Source organism: Chrysochloris asiatica, unplaced genomic scaffold, assembly GCF_000296735.1.
Source record: "Chrysochloris asiatica unplaced genomic scaffold, ChrAsi1.0 scaffold00048, whole genome shotgun sequence".
In the NCBI taxonomy this organism is placed as follows: domain Eukaryota; kingdom Metazoa; phylum Chordata; class Mammalia; order Afrosoricida; family Chrysochloridae; genus Chrysochloris; species Chrysochloris asiatica.
Window position 1 is genome coordinate 15,176,529 of NW_006408566.1, and position 15,722 is coordinate 15,192,250.

Consider the following 15,722-nt stretch of genomic DNA (forward strand, 5'->3'; position numbering starts at 1 on the left):
CAAATGTTTAATATACAGACTTAGGAATTAATTCTTTGATCTGAACTTTTTTTCCCCTATTTTATGTATGAGCTGTGTAACCTGTATAACTCATTAAGTATATTCCTCTTGGACCTTAAATTCCTGGAAAGCAGAACTTTGCAGAAGAATGAAGAACTTTTCTCTAACAAGAATCCATGTAATTCTATGTTGTTGGATGGTCATTTTAACCACTCAAATAGTATGCTATATTTAATAGTTCATATCTTGAACCCAGTCATGGGCATGTCATTTACCATCTGATCCACCCAACTACCAGCCGATTCAATATCTGGCTTAACTGATTGTATCCTAAGAGTGGTGTTCACTTTGATGGTAGTCTCAGTTCTGCTACAGCTAGCACAGGGAAATGGTTCCTACTGCTAGAATCGCTATGGTACCAGACAAAACTTTGGTGTAGACATGAGTGAGTGAAGGTTTATATGTGACCGGCGCCTTGTCTCCATTATACTTACTTGGTGAGGTGGGGGAGGCGGCACCTCCTTCTGTTGATGTGGTCGGAGGCTTTGTGTCTGGCACCGGCAGAGGCACAGGCCTTGCCATCGGTGGTGGTGGCGGCGGCGGTAACATTGGGGTGGGAAGGAATGGGTTGTGCACCTTGCCTTGGCTACTCCCATTGGGCTGTGAGGATGGGAAAAAACAAAACACACGAGAAAAAGAAAAAACAGACATCAACTGTTAGCGGCTTCTGATAACCAGTGATTCATTAGGTGCCTTTAATGTAAATCATTAAGTATTCTAGCTGGTTAAATTCCTTTGTTAAGACTATACAGATGAAGAATTGTTGGGTTCTGCTCTTTAATATTTCCACAAAATTCACTCTTAATCTCATATGCGCAGTACTTCCTAAACTTATCTCTTGAATTAGATCTTATTTTTTGTGTACCTGGTGCCATAAAATGACCTGCCAGTTGTCACTGGATTTGTCATCTAGGCAAACTCATTTTCCTTAGAATGTTTCCGTTTTGCATTAACTCTTACCCTCATCACCATCTTGTGGTTATTAAATATTTATTTAATATGTGTTTCATAGATTACATTATTACTCTACTATATCTATTTACATAGATAAAATAAAGTTTCCTAAACTTTCATTTGAGATGAAAAAATATTTTATTTTCACTTTTCAAAGTTTATATTATATAATACTTAATAAATGTGTCAAGTGAACATAAAAAAAATATTGTTTCACATATTGTATAACATCAGGCACAGAAACTTTAGAATTCAGCTGTTGTAATTCTGTGAGGGAAAAATATCACTTCTAATTTTGATTTAAATTATATAAGCATATGCCATAAGAGTCATATTTATTTGGCTGCCTGATGTTAGAACCACCAAATGACAGCTCTTCAACAAAAGAAAGTTTTCTTCTGAAGATAGCAATAAAATCCAAAGTTTTTCAAAGTAGTGCCATGAAGAGACCTGCCTTAAACGAAGCCCTATAAATTTCTGATCGGCATATAAAACTGGGTATTTGGCAATTATATAGGATGATGTCAGAACTATCAAAAAAGGAAAAAAGAAAAGGGAGAAATTTATAAGTCAGGTACCTGAAGCTGGTAAACAGCTGAGTACCTCCCCAGTTACATGCCAAGTGGCCTTTTTTAATGATATTTTCAGACTTCAGCGATACTACTCGACCAACCATAGCAGGCTTCAGTCCCAAATCAAGATGCAGTTGAGGGAGATCCTGTCGTCCCTGGCTTTTATATTAACGATAATTCTGCCAAGGTGGGCTTACTCCACCACCAACATTCACTTACATATTTAGTGTTGTTCCTCAAAGCCTATCTTGTCTAACCATCAGAATGCTGTACTTCCTTGCCAGCTAGCTTGCCTGTGTGTTATTTCTGAGTGGGCTAAAAGTCCATAAGTGAATGCTTTAGAATAAGCCAAGCAAATGAATACACAAGCAGAAAGAAAAAAGGCACCATATTGATTTGTTGTCTAGACAGAAATGTATCTGCTAACACATCACCAGACATTAGTCAAAGTTGCCTGTTCTGGCACAGATATGCAGAATCAGGTATTTCTGCAAGGGAAGAAAATCAGTGGTAGGACAGTGTGACACAGTATTCTAAATTAGGCACTAATAACGTATAGCTAATCTGTGGCTAATAATTAGGAGAAAAGGAAAACCAAGTTTGGCTTTGTACCACTCACGATCGTTATGATTATTAATTGTAGTAGTAGTCATCATCGTCCTGGGACACAGCACTCTATTGTCAACATTTAGTTCTAGATTTGAAATAAGCTTTTAAACACTTTTACATTTGGAATGTTATTTCAAATTGTGATTATTTGGTTTATATGAGAAAAAAATGAACACATTCATTTGAAGCTATTGAATACTGTTTAACTTTACACAAAGATAAGTGGAAAAGATAACTACTTGCAGAAAAAACAAATCATAATAAACTGTACTTCTAGCATCTTGAGTTCAAGTACTGGTCAACTTGATCTAAAGTGTTAGAAGACTGCAGTTTAAAAAAAAAATATATATCAACTCAGTTGATCTGAAACATCTGTCTCCCTCATCCCCCTAACCTCTCTCTACCACCCCAAATCATTATTTTAAATTATTTGGTCTTTATATTTTGTTAACTGCACAGGCCCCAGGGTTAGAATGCATGTGGTGGAATTATCAGCCCACAGACCTTAGGAGGTTATACAGTTCACCCTTGAGATGATTTATATTCATAAGCTTGACAGTTGCAAACTTAACACAAACACTGTTTTTAAACCCTGGCCAATCACTCTTAGAGCAAGTTAACTTTCCCACAATCTAGAATAAATATGACATTTGCCTGCAGTCAGTCAGCACAACATTAGAGTACAATGTCACATGGTCATAAGGTCTCTCCTTGTTATTTTTACATTCGGTTAACATTTCTAAAGAAATGGAAAAAAAGAGGTTTCCTTACATTGAGGAACCCCACCTGTCCAGCCTGCTGACCAGCATCAGGGCAGACAAGTTGGACAAACTCTTTCAGCGTCTCCTGAGGGTGATAGCGGATGGCTGGGTGTGAGAAGTAAGGCCCAGGCTGCTGGATAATAGGCGAGGTTGGAAAATGAAGAGTCGATGGTGTTGCATGTGGACTTGCTGTAGGAGAAGAAAACATCAGAGTTATGAAGACAAAGACTTGCTTTGCCGTTGCGTCTAAGCCTGCTTCAACTTCCTTCTTTATTTCTTCTCCTGACCCATTTCAGAGTATTAATGCTCAAGTGACTGAATTCAACACTGGATAGGTCTGATAGATTTTCTTCCTGAAGGCACTAAGACAAACATGGAGGTTAGATTAGGGTAGAGTTTCAAGCTGTCTGTCTATTTTCAGTGGACATGAGTTATAAAGGCATTAATAATCCTTGGTGAAGCTGAAGATTATTCATTACGTTAAGAGCCTTTTTAATGAAGCAAGCAATAAAAAATGTATTTGGTAGATTAGACCTGATTTAACTGACATTATATATGACAAATTCTAGTTTGCACATATGGACCCTTTTTCATGCTGAGCAATCCATAGACAATAATTCATTGTTAAAGCTCTTATACCCCTTTCAAGGAAATTTCTAGGGACTAATTCAGGATGAAATTTTTTTGAAGTATGTAGTAAATGATCACTTAATGAACCTGTGCAATTTGGGGGCCTCATTTTACATGGGAGGTTTATGTCACCTCTTTTACCATTTCAAAGCCAAACTCGGAAATGTTACAGCAGTGGATCCCACGGGCTGAGCAGGCAGTGGCCCCAGCTAAAATGCTGGCCCTTTGCCCATAAAAACTGATAAAAGACTCAAACAACTATTACTCCCCTACATTTGAACCCTGCTAAACTTCATTTGTACAGGAGAAAGATTACATTAGATTAAAAAACTTATGTGAGGTGCTTAATATTTTCCTGAGAGATTGTGCCCTTGAATTGAAAGGGTTGTTGATAAAACTGGCTGCAGGATAAGAGAGGCATGTAGGGAGAGCTGGAGACACTCAAACCAAGTAATGCCAAAACAGCAGCTCTCACTTTTCAATGAACACCGCGGAAATGTCCCCAAATAAAAGCAAAGGAAAGTACTCCTTTATTTTTTGGTAGTTTAATTCCTTAAACTCAAGGAGTCTGTGCAAAGAGAAAGCAGAGGGATGCCCACATTTTTGGAGACTAGGATGCCAAGAGTGATTCATACTGCTACAGAGAAACCCAAGCAAGACAGGTCCCCCCATTTCTACCACTATTGTTTTTAAGTGCCATCGAGTCGGTTCTGACCACCTATATAGGGTTTCTGAGGAGTAGCTGGTATGCATGAACTGTTGACCTTGCCAATCAAACTGTCTTTCCAGTCCAGCACATTAACTCACAATGCCACACCAGGACTCCACTGGCATGGATAAGGACTGTAAAAAAGGATGTGTTCCAATTGACTACTGACACTAGGCTCTTTTCCTACTGAAAGCTCCATAGGATTGGGGCATATTTTTTGACTAGTAACTGAAATAGCTAGGACTGTGTCTCAGTCAAGTATCTATAGTTCTTAAAGCGTAGAAAAGGGGGTCTGGAGTAGAAGGAATAGCTTGACCTGTGTTTTGCTGATGATGTCTGGAACCCTTTCATTCCTTCAACCTTTAATCTAGCTAATAAATACTCATTACTCTTACTGTGAGCCTATGGATATAACACTGAGCTGCAATAAACAAAATTTTGATCTCAATCATACAATTAATAAGGCATCGCTAATGGGTTACGAATCAGGCTGTGAACCGCAAAGTCAGCAGTTCGAAACTACCAGCTGCTCCGCAGGAGAAAGATGAGGCTGTCTGCTCCCATAAAGATGTACAGCCTCAGAAACCCTGTACAGGGTTGCTATGAGTCGGAACTAACTCTACGGCAGTTAACAACAAGGAACTCTGGTAGTGTAGTGGTTATGAATTGGGCTGTGAACCTCAAGGTCAGCAGTTCGAAACTACCAGCTATTCTGTGGGAGAAAGATGAGGCTTTCTGTTCCCGTAAAGATTTATAACCTCGGTCGCTATGAGTCGGAAACGACTCCACAGCACATAATCAACCAACCAACCAATGTAACCTATTCAAACCAGAATTCTTTTCATGTCACCCCTTCAAGCTTGCTCTTCTCTCTGTTTTCCCTATCTTGGGTGGTGGTTATGTGCCGTGGAGTCGATTACGACTCATAGCATCCTGTACAGGTTTTCTGAAGCTGTAAATCTTTACGGGAGCAGAAAGCCTCATCTTTCTTCCGTGGAACAGCTGGTAGTTTCGAACTGCTGACCTTGAGGCTCACAGCCCAATTCGTAACCACTACACTACCAGAGCTTCCCTAGCTTAGTAAATAGTATTTTCTATCCTTTTAATCGTTCACTGTTATATCCCCAGAACAATGTCATATACTCAGTAACTAATTGTGAAATGAACAACAAATGCCTAATTAATAATGAGTGGTACAGAAATTAATAAAATAACCCCACAAATAACAAAATTAAAATTTCTGCTTCTCTACCTGGCAAAGAGCTAACGAAAGCTTATAGGAAAGCTGGAAAAACTTAGGGCTTCATTTAATGAACAGTGGATTTTGGAACCCATTATTGGGTCTGAGTTAAGACTCACAAGCCAAGGTCAGATAGCTCAGGTCATCTCTTACTTTGGAAACTGGCTTTAAGAAAACAAACACAAATTTTCCATCTAATATGGCATGGTTCTCCTTGCTGGCAGGAAGAATCTTTGACCCACTACCCTGCATTTGAGAATATTTTCTAGTTAGAGCTCAAATGTGGTATTTGCCAAGCAAGGCTGGGAATGTACCGAGCAAAACAAAATGATACACTCAATTTTGCCAGGATGTCAAACACAAAGGTGGCAACTTCACTGTCAAGAGGCCGCAGGAAGCAGACCTTGACAAAAAGTGGTATTGCCTCAGGTGCTCAATGAAAAGGGATGAGTGACTCTTAGTTAATGAAATGGTGGTGACCAGCAGAGTGTGTTGCCCAGTGTATGTGTGTGTGGGGTGGGGGGGGGGAGAGTCGGGAGGAAATCACTTGAGTAAAGATTGAGCAAATAAAAAAAAACTAATGTTCAAGAAAAGTGACAGAGGAAATATTCAACAGGACTAATGAACCACCCCTTCATTGACATTAAACATTCCTGTTCTTTTTTTGTGGGACTAACTATGTAAAAGAAAATTAGAAGAGAAAAAAACCCAAAACATGAACTTAAACCTTGGTTACTTTATTATAGTTTACTAAAACCAATTTGTCTTTTCCTGCGGCACAATGTTTATTTTAACATAAACCTAAGAACACTGGCCAATATACTGAATATATCCTACAATGACTGATTTGTGAGGATCAATTAATTCTTAATTAATAACCAGGAAATCATTTAGCCTGGAGTTTAAACTTCGACATTTGCTGCGTCTGCATTTCGAAGGGTCATCTTTTACAACCTCTACTTCCTCATGCTTCAAACTTTTTGGTTCAGTCATCAGTTTACTGTGGAACTAGATACAAGTCATCTAAGATGCTGAGCTTTAATGTTTTCAAACAGAAAACAGTTGTGCTACAGACAACACAAAGGTCTGCTAAATGTTATTAAATAAATACTATTTATCTGGATGGGAACACAGTAACTCTGTAGGATAAATGCGGGACTGTGAGCCACAAGGTCGGCAGTTTGAGTCCACCAGTTGCTCCAAGGAAGAAAGATGAGGCTTTCTGCTCCCATAAAGATTTATAGTCTCAGAAACCCTATACAGGGTCACTGGGAGTTGGAACCAATGTAACAGCACTTAACAAAAACAACACTTATCTGGATAAGCTGCTATTCCTCTAGTACTACAGACAATAAGAATCCTTGGTTTCTTTATTCCTTCATTTGTTCTGGAAGCTCAGAACATTTTAGCAATATCTAAAACATTTTAGCAATAGCTAAAAAAAAATTTCCTCTTTTTATCTCTCATATTTTTTCTCTTTCACCTTGTTTTTATAATTTTCATGTTTTTGCCTAAGCTGTCTCAAATTGTTTTAGAAAGTGTGGTTAATTTAAATCAATCCATCAGTAAAAGCCAGAATCCTGGTGTGGCGCTGTGGGTTAATGCGCTAGACTGCAAAGCCGTTTGAACTGCAAGGTCGGTGGTTCAAGCTCACCAGTCACTCCTCAGAAACCCTATACAGGGTTGCTATGGGTTAGAATCGACTTGATGACAGCACTTAACATCAACTTAAAATCAGTAAAAGCCACTGAATGTATTTTGAGATCATCAGATCAGGCCTGGATACAAGAGAAACTACCATTATGAATCTGGTCTGATGCTAATAGAATGCACAAAGAATGGTATGAGTCCAAATTTCTGATGGAGAAGAACATCTCCTATGGATGTGTGTGAGCAGTTGACACAATAAAACATTACAGCACATTATGTAAATGCTATTTAGATCCTTTAAAATGTGCATTATTTACTTGAGAGTCAATAAAGGCTCTTCTCAAGTGGTTACAGTTTATTGCAGTGCATCCATCTGTATTCATGTTGATGTTAATACAATTTTGTGTATGCAGAGGCTCTACAAAACTGGCTGCTTCTGGGGGCTAGTATTCTTAGTCCTAGGCCAGGAGCAGCAGTGATGTCAAAAACTCTCCACTTTGGATGGGCTGCTCTACTGGTTTAAACTTTAACAAGGGACTAGACTTGTTTGAAATAACTGCTTGGGCTTTTCACACAGAATACAAATAAGATGGGAAGGAGAGAAATCTGATCAGATTTCTTGGGCTGGACTGACACTGCCTATACATTCTGAACAAAGTAGCCACAATTAAAGAAACAGAGAACCAGGATTTCCAAAAGGGTATAGTATTCACTCATGCATTAGAAAATGATCACATTACTGGATGCTTAAAAAAACAAAACAAAAAAACTGGTCAAGCAGGTTGGTTGACTTATTTGGTATATCCCTGGCCTATTCTTTAAAATACTCTCTTGGTTTTAGTTAGAAGGAAAAAACTTAAAAGACCAAACACAGAGAGGGAAGCCAAGGTTTTTTGTTTTGTTTTGAACTTAAAGAATGCTTCTCCCTTGATCAAAAAGCAATGATCACAACTGGGGAGTTAAAGATCATTATTGTGTTGTTATAAACGTTGATAGACTTATATGATCCAATTAAGTGATTCTTGACCTGAAAATCCATAGGGAGGAGGCCTTGAAGATCCATATTTTAGCAGAGAGCTAATAACAGGAGCTGGAACTAATTAGACAAGGGCCCCTGACAGTATCAGCACTTGGCTGCTAACTGAAAGGTTGATAGTTCCAACTCACCTGGCCTCTTATGAGAAAGATCCCAATCCACCATCATAAAGTCAAGAAACGCCCCCTATGGGTCAGTTGTACTCTAACACCTGGGGTCGTTATGAGTGGAAATGGATTTGATGGCACACAACAACACAACTGGTTTGAACACCCAGGATGTTAGAGTAGATGCTACCAGGGAGGTATGGCCACAGACTTGGAACCTTGTACTTGATTATATTATAAAAAATCTTGTGGTGTTGATACGTGTATGGAATTGGTTCCCACTCACAGCAATGCTGTTTAGGGGTTCCAAGGAGTGGCTGGTGGGTTTGAACCGCTGACCTTGTAGTTAGCAGTCCAAGTGCGTATCCTACAGAGCCACACCAGAACTCCTTTATAAGTCTTAGGAAATAAAAGAAATAGAAGAAAGCAACCTTTCCTTGCAATTTCTAGCATTTTTTCCCAAGCTCCACCTCTAAGAATTCTAATAACCACTCACACATTTTTCCTCAAACCAAAATTTCATGGGTTGAAATATGTTCATCTGTATAACCCTGACATTGCCTTAATTGCTTTATTCCTTGCCCATGAACCGTTGCGATTCCCACAGATTGGACAGAGATTTGGATTCTTTTCACATTAGCTTTTTTGGTTTCTGGCACCAGCCGCTAAGTCCTACTCTCTCTTTTATGAGAGGCTCCAAAGAAAAGCTGTCAAGAGAGTAGCACAGACAATAAAATCGAATCCTCTTTCAGGTGCAGTGTGCTCTTAAAACAGTTACATGCAGCCTTCCTCCCTCACAAGGAAGCCCTGGCATTTGCAAAGCTTCACAGCCTTACTGTTAATCAATACTAAGCCAGTGGCAACAAGTGAGATTCCAAACTGTCTCTCTCTGTTAGCACTGTTACAAGGAAAAGCTACTCATCTGTCTTCAACAGTAAGACGTTTAAGACAAAAATAACCATTTCCATAGAGTAAAAGGTGGCATTAAGAACTCCTGAAGACTTACATTTTTAACAAGGCAAAGTGCTAAAAGGAGAAGAAAATGAAAGGAGAAATTTTTCAGTTTAAAACAAAACAAAAGACTTCCATAAGGGCAGATAGAAGTTGGCTTGTTTGGGTTGTCAACTATTATTATTTTACTTCTTGAGAAATTCAGAATCACACCATATGACAGACAGCATTAGAACCTTCCTAAACCTGAGAACTTTATTTTAGTGGCCCACTTGACTTCGACCCACAAGGTTGTCAGTTCAAACTCACCAACCGTTCCTTGGAAACCCTATACAAGGTCACTATGAGTTGGAACCGACTCAACGGCACTTAACAACAAAAATATCTATAATTTATAAATCATGAAAGAATCAGACCTGTCTTTTTTTTCCCCCTTCTAAATTTTATTTATTTTGTTGTTGCTATTGTAAATATACACAGTAAAACATGCAACAATTCAACAGTTTCTTCATGCACAATTTTGGAACACTGATTATATTCTCCAAGTTGTGTAATTGTTCCCTTCCTCCTTTTCTTAGTTATTCCTCCCTCATTAACATAAACACACTGCCCTTTACGATTCCTATCTAATCTCTGAGCTGCTGTTGTCAGTTTGATCACATATGGGTAGTTATTAAAAGAACATAATGCTCAAAGCAGAGGTTTTTTTTTTTTAAACTATATTCTTATTGTTAAGTACCATCAAGTTGGTTCTGTCTCAGACTGACCCTATATAGGGTTTCTGAGGCTGGAAATCTTTACAGGAGCAGAAAGCCTCATCTTTCTCCCACAGAATGTCTGGTAGTTTTGAACTGCTGACCTTGAGGATAACAGGCCAACTCATAAACACTACACTACCAGAGATAATAGTAGGGGTCAAAGTTAAGTTAAATTATTGTTTGGTTTTAAGAAGACTTCAGTGGATATTTTTGGTGTAAGGTTTCAAGATTATCTCAGAGCAAGTTTCAGGGGTCATCCACCCTCCAAGACACCACAAAAGCCAGAGTTCATAAGAATTAGAAATTCTGTTCTGCACTCCCCACTGTTGATCAGCATTATTCTATAGCATCTTTGATCAAAATGTTCAGTCAGGTACCTGGGCACGAGCTAGCCCTTCTGGTCTCATGGTAAAGGAGGCAGTTGTTCATGGAAGCACCTAGACACATATTTTATACCCTCCTATTCCTGACTCTCTCCTCTCCTCTCTTGCTCCAGTCAGACCTGCCATTTATGGAAGCCTAGAAGTTTGGAGTTAAAAGATTTATTCTAATAGACACAGGAAAGCCAAATTGGCAATGGTTTTCAAAACTAGAAGATGGAGCCTTTTCTAAATAACATGCCTTTTGACTCAAGACAAGACAAGGTTTTAAAACCATACAGTACATTTTTTTTTAAACATAAGTGAGATGCAACTGGAAGGGCCTATATATGTCAACTGAGAGAAATATATAATAATATACTATATAGTTTGCAAAACACCAGCATTTTTATATTGTCACTACCAAACAAAGCAACTTTATGTTATAGTAGTCTTCCAAGATGGTTGCTATGTTTCTAGTCCATTTGAATTACGGGGATCTCCTTCCTTTATTTTTTAAGTAAAGATTTTTCCCTCCATTTTCTTCTCTTTTTTAGCACTTTGCCTTGTTAAAAAGTTTTATGCCTAAATAAAAGTATTCATATTCCAAAGAATTTTAGAAAAACAGACTTATCCCCCCCACACACACACACGAGAGAGAGAGAGAGAGAGAGAGAGAGAGAGAGAGCGTGATCACACAAAGGTCTTTTCTAATTTTCATCTTGACCAATTTTGGCTATATATAGATCTTTGCTGCATGACGACCCTCATTTATAATCTAAATCAGGAGTTAGCTAATATTTTATGAAAAGGCCAGATAGTAAGAGATGTAGGTTTTACAGGTTATATGGTCTTTGTTACAATTACTTAATTCTGTGGCTGTAGGGCAAAAGCAGACATAGATAATACATAAACAAATTGTTCTTGTTGATATTAAGTGCCACCGAATCAGTTCTGATTCATAGTAACCCCGTATAGAGTTTCTGAGGAGGGACTGGTGAGTTTGAACCACCAACTTTGTGGTTTGTAGTCCAGTGCTTATTCTATAGTGCCACACCAGGACCCCTTAAAAAAGTGCTGCTGTTGTTTTTAAGTACCGTTGAGTTGATTCCAACCCATAGCAACCCTGTATAGAGTTTCTAAGGAGTAGCATGTGAGCTGGACCTGCTGACCTTGTAGTTCAAACTGACTTTGCCGTCCAGCACATTAGCCCACAGCGTCACACCAGGACATCTCAAAAACAAATTAGTCTGACTGTATTTCAATAAGACTTTATTTTCCAAAATCAGGTAGTGGGCTGGATTTGGCCTTTGGCCTGTAGTCAGTCAGCCCCTGGTCTAGATTCACAGAAGCCCTCTTTACTCTCCAAGAACCTGCCATGTTCTGCCAGTCAAGCTCTTGAAAATTACTGTTCTTCTCTCCTTTCACTTCTAAGCCATGTTATTGTCTCTACCAACCTTTCTGCTAAAGCCTTTTTCCTGAAGCTTTCTGAAGCATTCTACTTGTCTTTCATACCTCTGCCATAGCTCTATGTTCCTTTTTACCATCATTTGATACTTTTATGCCTTGGTCTGTGCACGTAGACCACCTCCATGTTTGTGTATCATTCTAAGTTAAATATATGAGGCAAACAGACCATGGGCTTTAGGGAGTCCTGGTGTGGTGCTGTAGGATAAACACTGGAATGGTAACCCACCAGTTGCTCCTCAGAAACCCTATACAGGGTCACTATGAGTTGGAATGGACTTGACAACACTGGGTATGAATTGACCTTGTAGTTCAAATTGACCTTTTAGTCCACTGCTTATCCTACAGTGCCACACTAGGACTCCAAAGACACAATACATACAATGTTCTGTAAAGGTTCTCTGTTGCCCAGATAAGTTTTGATTTTATGTTGCTGTGTTGTTAAGTGCCACTGAGTCAGCTCTGACTCATAGCAACCCTAAATAGGGTTCCTGAGGCTTTAAGTCTTCATGGGAACAGAAAGCATTATCTTTTTCCCATGGAACGGCTGGCAAGCTTGAACCTAGGGTCTTGTGGTTCACAGTCCAGTGCTTATCATACGGTGCCACAGCTTAATTATCAGACTTTTAACCTAAGAACATAGACTTATGGGCTGTCTCACTTGAGACTGTTTTTTCACTTAGACCTAAATCCTTAAGTGTCCATTTTGAGTGTCCACATTGATCTCCTCTTGAACCATGCAGACTTCTGCTAACCAGGAATACTTCCTACCTAACGAGATTCTGAGCATGGCCTCTCTTTGATGGCCCCAAACAAGGACAAAATGGAAACATGCATGACTTCTCTCGAATGTGTACGCTTTAGGGAGCTGCTTATCAGAGCTCTAATATATGTTGACAGCTAAAAATGTTTCTAGAAGATCTAAGGCATTTTATAGGAAAATTTCCTGATTAGATAAAGGAACCTGAGTTTTCACCATGATCTAGCTTATAAATGTAGGCAACTACTCTCTCCCCCAGAAATCTCATCTGGAAAATGAGGCGTTTGAACAAACAATCACTGACAATCATGCCAAGCTTTAAATTCCAGCGGGTGCATGGAATTCAGTCTCTGAGATTACATTTATAAATAACTCAGTACAATTGGTCCATAGTAATATAACTGAAATCTAAAAAAATGTCAAAGAAGTGAGCATTTATGTGTGTCTTTAAAATTATTTTAATAAATGGTTCTACAATATTAAGTTATGTCTGAATCAACTGTGTTTGCACACAAATTGGCTAAGCCACCATGAGGACTGACGTGAAATGCACTCAACCACCATGCAACAGCTGTGATTACTGGAACTATGAAGAGTGATTATTTAATAAGCAAAGTTCACAAGAATCCAGTTTCTTCAAGGGAACTTGAACTTCTATGTGATGCAAGCAATATTCTGAGACAAGAGATAAAGAACGAACAAGAAATGAATCAAAATAATGTGTAAGCAAAAAACCCAACCACTAGAGATTGGATGATTACAGTTAACAGAAATAGGCAGCGAATCTTCTAACAACCTATTGGAAATACACGAGAATTTTGAAAAGCTGTCATGAGAAAATGAATTTCAAAGGTTATTTAGTTTTTCTGAGCCTGCATTTCCTTGGTTGTAAATTGGGGACAATAGCACCAATATAAAAGATTTTTCTGAGGATTAGAATTAATGTATGCAAGTGCCTAATACATAGTGTGTCCATTCATTCAACAAATATGTGTTGAGAATGTGCCAGAAAGTATACCAAACTTAGAGTTATTTACTATTCTTAGAATTATTTTTAAAAGAAATTAAGGTATATGTAAAGTAATCAGGTTTACACAATGCAATGTAACAATACTAGATAACTGGAAATTAAGGGTTGAACTATTTTCAAGTGACCCTGGAACTCTATGGCATGGACTAATAGTTTTCTAAGGCTTGAATTTTACTTTTACTCTGGAAGCCCCAACTGCAGGAACAAGGCCTTTGATTCTTCTGTACATAGAGCCCACTGGCCAGTGCTCAGGACAGCTTTCTTATGAATGCCTGTTGTTGTTGTTGTTGTTGTTGTTGAGTGCCACTGAGTCGATTCTGACCCATAGCGACCCTGTGAGCAGCTGGTGAACTTGAACCACCAACCTTGCAGTACAAACGACTTTGCAGTCTGACGCATTAGCTCACAGCGCCACACAGCTTTGTTATGAATGCTTGTAGGACATAGCTATTATTTTTTTCCTGTCCAACTATCCTGGGAGCAGAGCTCTAATAGTAAGTCTTTGAGGACTGACTATTTCCTCAGCCTCAGTCTATGTGGTTACGGTAGACTTAACCCCATATCCTCTGGCTCCAGGGTAGATAGATGACTCAGGCCAAACCAATGAGAAACTCTATTATCTTTCTAGACATAAAGATTGGTTTGAAGGTTAGCATAAGACCTTAACTAGACCAACCAGAGCCCGAAGCATCCTGGACCAATACCTTTGCTGGATCGATTGTCACAAAGCTGTTTGTCTTTTTTGGGGATGGCTATACTGATAGACATTAAGCCTGGAGCTGCTTACAATGTCTGTATCACAACTGGAGGCTGTTGTTATTTAGTGCTGCTGAGTCAACTCTGACTCAGAGCGACCATACGGTTTCCAAGGAATGGCTGGTGAATTTGAACCGTTAAACTTGTGGTTCAAATTGACCTTGTGGTCCAGTGCATTATCCCCAGTGCCACATCAGGACTCCAAAATTAGAGGATGGTTGTTAAAACAATTAAGCACATGAAGAACTGAGAGATATGGATACAGATTTCTGAAGGTATTGTCTAATAACCTGGATCTAGCTCTATGTGCCGGATCTTGGTGAAGGCAGAGAATACCAGAATGATATTTACTAGTGCTTTATTGACGATGCAAAGGCTCTCAACTATGTGGACCATGGCAAACTATTGATAACATTGCAAAGAATGGGTGCTCCAGAACACTTAATTGTGCTCATGAGAAACCTGAACATAGAATAGGAGGCAGTTTTATTAGAAGACAATAATGTGATATTAAATATTTCAGTCAGAAAAGGTATGTGGCAGGGTTGTATCCATTCACCATAATTATAAAATTTGTATGCTGAGCAAATAATCTGAGAAGCTGGATTATATGAAGAAGAACAAGGCATCGAGATTGGAGGAAGGCTCATTAACAACCTGATGTATGCAGATGGCCACCACTCGTCTGTCAGTTTGTCATACTGTGGTGGCTTATGAGTTGCTATGATTCTGAAAGCTATGCCACTGGTATTTAAAATACCAGCAGGGTCACCCATGATGGATAGGTTTCAGATGAGCTTCCAGATGAAGACAGACTAGGAAGAAGGAGTGACGAACTACTTCCGAATATTTAGTCACTGAAAACCTTAAGAATAGTAGAGAAACATTATCAGATATAGTGCCAGAAAATGAGCCCCTCAGGTTGGAAAACACTCAAAATGCGACTGGGGAAGAGCTGCCTCCTCAAAGTAAAGTTGAACGTGATGATGCAAATGGAGTAAAACCCGTGGGACCTTCATTTTGCTGCTGGGGCACAACTCAAGATGAAAAGAAACAGCTGTAAACATCCAATGAAAATCGGAACATGGAAGGTACGAAGTATGAATCTGGGAAAATTGGAAATTGTCAAAAATGAAATGAAACACAAAAACATTGATATCTTAGGTATTAGTGAGCTGAAATGGACTGGTATTGGCCATTCTGAATCTGACAACCACATGGTTTACTATGACGGAAATGACAAATTGAAGCAGAACAGTGTTGCATTCATAGTCAAAAAGAACATATCCAGATCAGTCATGAGGTACAATGCT

The 15,722-nt window shown here is 38.9% G+C and overlaps 1 protein-coding gene across 2 annotated transcripts in view; it reads right to left on the reverse strand.

Annotated features, from left to right (window-relative positions):
* The window catches only part of NFIA (nuclear factor I/A), a 505,904-nt gene that overhangs the window by 64,555 nt on the left and 425,627 nt on the right, over window positions 1–15,722 (reverse strand). For both annotated transcript variants that reach the window (XM_006862482.1, XM_006862483.1), the window contains exons 8-9: window positions 2,967–3,145; window positions 495–660 (exon numbers count right to left, since the gene is read on the reverse strand). In XM_006862482.1, the coding sequence (XP_006862544.1) occupies window positions 495–660; window positions 2,967–3,145 (345 nt within the window). The remainder of the gene's footprint in view (window positions 1–494; window positions 661–2,966; window positions 3,146–15,722) is intronic.